At 39.4% G+C, this 5,439-nt stretch overlaps 1 protein-coding gene across 1 annotated transcript in view; it reads right to left on the bottom strand.

Annotated features, from left to right (window-relative positions):
• The window catches only part of ATXN7L1 (ataxin 7 like 1), a 232,420-nt gene extending 227,077 nt beyond the window's left edge, over positions 1-5,343 (bottom strand). The window contains exon 1 of the mRNA XM_019509425.1: positions 5,197-5,343. Within this exon, the coding sequence (XP_019364970.1) occupies positions 5,197-5,215 (19 nt within the window). The 5' untranslated portion in view covers positions 5,216-5,343. The remainder of the gene's footprint in view (positions 1-5,196) is intronic.
• Between the last annotated feature and the right edge of the window lie 96 nt (positions 5,344-5,439).

Below are 5,439 nucleotides of genomic sequence, written 5' to 3'. Positions count from 1 at the left end.
TGAAGCAACTGCCTTACCTTTTCACTCCCTCACTCCCAATTCCTATTTTAGTATAAAGAATAAAAGGAGTACTGCAGGAGATAGACTTCTCAAAAAAGGCTTGTCAATGGACAGAAAACCACAGAAATTCAAGAACTCTATCCTGAAGAGCATCAGGTAAGGAAACAGAGTAAAAACCAGAGTCTATCTTCAAAAAGAAAGAAATATTACAGACAGTCACCTGATGCCACCCAGACTCCCCAAACTTGTACCAAGGTTATGATTCTTACATGAAATCAGGATAGTACTAGAGCTCTAAATTGCTATCTATCTCATTCTTTCATGTGCCTTACACAAGCTCTCAGTGCAGTAACTTACTAAAAAAGTATGGATGTTCTTCTTGTCCAAAAAGACCTCTGGTAAGTTAAAAACAAATAAATATTTTTTAAAAAAATTGCTAGACACATTGTACTTGACTCTTTCGCAAATGGCAAAGCTCAAAGACAACCCAGGTAAAACAAAGAAGTTGTTTTAGCGTAGAGGCAAATTCTTTAAGTGTAAAGTATAAAATGGAATTTCTGAAAAGAGTCTGTCCTTCGAGCAACAGTTTCAGGTCATGAATTCAAAAGCTCCAAAAGCCTGTTTTGAATTTTTGAATGCTTATAGTGTAACAGTGCCATCACAGAAATACCACCCGCTCTTCCATCCAGATGCACGAAATAAAGCAGGAAATACTAGGACCAAGACTTGGCAGGTATGCACCCCACTGTCCACACTCCAAAAAGGAGCCTCTGTGTTGTCAGAGCAGAATCCTTGAAAACACTGCAAAAACTCAAGTGATCAGGTATTTAACAGTAGCATAAGAGTGATGTTGCATCTGTAATGGAAGTCTTGCATTCAAAAGTTTGTCTAACTTTATCCCAACTACATAGTTGGTCCAATAAATAAATAAATAAATACCACCCTAAGAAATTCAGGCATATAACATCATAATATGGACAATTCAGCCCCATGATCAGTTTCACCAGAAAGAGAAATATTCATAATGGGACCAGAAATAATCAAAACTAGATAACGTTCTTAGTCCCACATATCCCTAATATCATACTGAGAAAAAGCAGTTCTTCTTGACACCTTCTATAACATTGCATTGTACAGCACCTACCACAATTGACTTACCAAATGTGCAGGCACTAATAATAATACACACACATTTGTGGGCATTATTTTATTTGATATTGCCATAAAATAAAACTGGTGGCTGTTAGATTGTGTCTTCTTCCCATGTAATTTTTATACATATTTTGCCCCTTCCCCTCATGTATTTTTTTCCCTTTTTGCCCCTTCACAGACAGCTATATTCTGCATTCCCCTTCCCCCTAAAAATGTTTTTTGCCATCTCCCTACTTTTTCCTTTCCTTCTCTTCCAAGAGCGATAAAATCTCATCCTATCCATTTCCAACAGAATCATCAGTTTATTTTCCTACACATAAAAAATGTTGAAAGTAAAACTAACGCGTCTTCTACAATTTTTATTCTGCTGCTTCTGTGGCTCTTCACTGAAGATGGCTTTAAGATGCAGGAAGGCATAGGGGAAAAATTCGGGATATTTGTAATCATGCAGCCCATTTAATCTTTCCCTTGGATAACCCTTCCCTGCCTTTCCAGGAGCCAGTTTGCAAGTGAACTCACATAATCAAAGCCCAAAGACTGAGCATGTGGTATATCAATCCAGGTAACCCCAAGTTTTAATGTAACAGAATACAATTTGGTTTGCTATAATGAAAAACATATGCATAATATGCTAAAATAATATACCCCATTAAGTCAGAAACTAGTAGGGAAAGCATAATGTAAGACAAAATGCAAACATCCCAGGCTTCAAGCTGGAATATTAGAACCTGTTGAAGTAAGGATGTACATGTTGATTATAGCATCAACATTAATCGTTGCAGTTCTGAATGGAGGACCACGGAACATAGCTTCTGTACAGAGAGCACCACTTATAGATCTGGGCATGATGGATCAAAGTCATCCCTCATGTAATGCTGTTGAAGTCAACACAAAATGTCTTTTAGCTCCATGTAGCCAATACTTACCTAAAAATAATTCAGTACAAAAACATGCACATTGTTTACCAATCTGTATATTTTTCAGTTTTAAGAAGATTTCTGTGCATTAAAAAACAAAACAAAACCATGTTCCCATTTTATACAATGTGTACTTGTATAAGAAAAATAATAAGAAATAAAGATATTTGGTGTGTTTGCACAATGTATCTGAAATCAATTATGGGTTATGGTGGATAAGGTTATCCTTCAGTATCAACTTCATACTCACATAATTATAGCTTAGTGACTATGTCACAATGAATTTAGCATATTGTACACAAACTACCCACCAGTAAATCTTCATTTTCTCAAATTTGCTATTCAATCTCTTATTACGCGTACAAATCCCAAACAGTCCTCCATCTCTTTGATAGTCACTATTTTAGTTATGATTTGTCAGAAGTGTCACATGATCCTGCTTCTGCTTCCTGATCACATAAGCAAATATGTTCTTTTGGTAAATCTGCATGAATCCACATTTTTATTTTCTATGAACGCTGGTATTTGGTATTTGCGTTTGAAATCCTCTGTCCACAAACGTACATGCTAGTAACCTCACAAATGGTCAGAAAGAATAAACATAGCAGGGACATCAGAAGACATGGATGTCAACAGTAACAGGTCAAAGAAAAATGAGTTAGGGTTTGGACTGAAGACCTTTAGATTCACAACTCTTGGTTGTAGTCAAACAGCACTTTCAAACCACAGAAGACAAGTATATCTGACATCATATTACATTCCCAAGTACCATTACAAACATGTGTGCAGTACATTCTACATATCTGACTCTTGTTAATAAAAGTACAAAGAATCCTGAAGAACAAGAGCAGCACAAGCCAATTCAAGATTTACAATGGAAATAAAGTGATAGTGATGGGTGGGGCATTAAAATTATATTATCTTAATGAATAAGGCACAAGTATTTCAACACGTGCTAATATATTCAAGCAGGTTGAAAATGCTTTCAAAAGATGCCCAAATCAAGTTCCTATCTGGAAGCAGTGAGAGATTTCTAAAGTGTTCTATTTTTAAATGTAACTGGGGTTGATTAGAGACAATAACGGCATTTTACTGTACTACCGTGTAAATGCTATTAATACGTTATACCTTTCAGCTACTACTATTTCAGTAACAAAGCTTAAGACCTTCATTTCATACTTGGTAATGTGTTTTACTGGATGGCATATATGTAAAAACAAAACAAAAAACCTAAACTACCCTAGTAGTCCATAAGACAACTGCATATGATGAAAAAGAAAAGACTACAGCTCACAACCTATATAGAATTATTCTAAAGAACTAAGCTATTTGCATGTTGCACTGAACAGAGGATGCTTATGACTAGAAGCCAAGTTCTTGAACCATGGATTTGCCATTTGACCTCTTCCAGGAGGGGATATAATCTCAAAGCAAACTTTTTTATAGAAGATAAAGTCAAAGAGCAAAAGTCTTCTTTATAAAATCAAGAAAGAGTACAAGTCAAAGTTTTTTGAGCTATGAGCCCCTTGAATTTTTGCCAAACTTTACAAACCTCTATTCAGGTGCCATCAAATGTGTTTGGCTAAGGAGTTTATCTAAATATGAATTTTAAAATTACATTAATAAAAAATGTCACTGAAGTATTCCACACATTCTTGATAGCCTTTTAATTTAATGAATACCAGATTTTTTTTCCATTCAAGAATGATCTTGAAAAGAAACATTTTCTTTACCTTTCATTTAAGTCGCCCGCATTCATTGGCATTAGCATGAATACAGTGACATTGACAACACGGTAAAAGTCTAGTTCACATAATGCCATGATATATATTCTAAAAAACTGTTATTGTAATACTCGAGTATCCAGTATAAAAAATGGGATCTCTCTCAACTTAAGTATGTTATCGTAAAAGTTTTACGACTACGGGCTTGCCCTTTATGAACCAATTTCACAACAATATTTTGGTGTCAGTTAGGCTAAAACTTTGTAAAACCTCATTCAAGCCAACACAGACCAGCACAGCTTCCTCAATTTGCAGCCACATGCAAACATTTCCAAAATGCTGGTTCATGAATTTCATCACACAAGCTTCATCTTAGTAAATAATGTCACAAACAAAGCTGTCTTTTTCAATCCTTACTATCCCCCATGTAAGGTGCTTTGCTTACAAACTTATGGTCTCCTGTTAAAGATAGCATATTTGCACATGCGAGTAGGTTGGGATTTATCTGTGTGTTCATACTCATGAAACCAGAAAACTTAATATTTTAAATGACAGCCTTACGCCTAAATTTTTCTTCACACGATCGATGTGGCCTGTTTTTCAGTACTAAGGATTACTCAAATTAGCTGTGATCAGGAATCGGCCACACAACTCCGCGTAATCACACTCACTGCACGACTGCCTGAAACCGAGCACAACTCGGTCAAACGTGAGCCGATTTAAATATTACCACACGCCCATTTTTGCAGCAACCAAAGCCTGCTCCTTACTGGTGTCTTTCCAGCAGTGGCTGCTAATGAGGTGAAGGTGTTAAATGTGCAGCGCTGCCACACTGAAATGAGGGAAGGGTTGTGCCAAAAAAAAATAAAACTAAAACATAAAAGTGGACAAAACCTAGAAAGAAATCCAACATGGCCACTGCTGCACACAGGGCGACTTTCACCTCAAGTCACCTGATGCCCCGTTCACAGCCCGCATGTGCCCGCGTCATGTTTCTACTTCAGAAGCTGGTGCACAGTGATGGCGTCCTGCTTTTTTCTTTGCAAAAATATGTATTTCTATAGATATAAATAAATATATATGTATACCTCCACCTCCAACACTGGCAAGTGGCCCCCGCGGTTCACTGGGCAGCTCAAAGCACACCAAAAACCCGCTACACGGTTCGCACCGTGTGTCCGCGCACCCACCCCCACTGCCCTCTGCGGAGGGCCTGCCCCTAAAAAAGTCCATGCCAGACCCCCATCCAGCAGGAGCTTTGGCATTTCTTCCCCTGCGTCCTCTTCTGACCTGGTGTGCGGGAGGCATCCGGCCCAACAACCACCCCTGGCTGAGGCTGAGGCTGAGGCTGAGCTGCCAGGGAGGACCAGACAGGTGGGGCGAGGCAGGGGCGCTGCACTTACCTTCTTTATTAAGCCTCATCACCTCGCGGCTTTTCCCACCCTCTTTTCCAGGCTCCTCTATGTCGACACCTGCAGAGGGGAAGCCAAGTGGAGAGTCACGAGAGAAGGGGACGCGTTTGGGGAGCCCCGCCACAGCACCAGCACCAGCCCGAGCAGGGCCCCCGCCCCCGTCCGCCAGCAGCATCCCAGTCCCGCCCGGCACCGCATCCCCGGGCGGGGCGGGGCGGGGCCCCCGGGGGCAGG

Source organism: Gavialis gangeticus, unplaced genomic scaffold (genome assembly GCF_001723915.1).
Source record: "Gavialis gangeticus isolate Ggan-Ray unplaced genomic scaffold, GavGan_comp1, whole genome shotgun sequence".
NCBI lineage: Eukaryota > Metazoa > Chordata > Crocodylia > Gavialidae > Gavialis > Gavialis gangeticus.
This window is presented reverse-complemented; position numbering and strand designations above follow the sequence as displayed.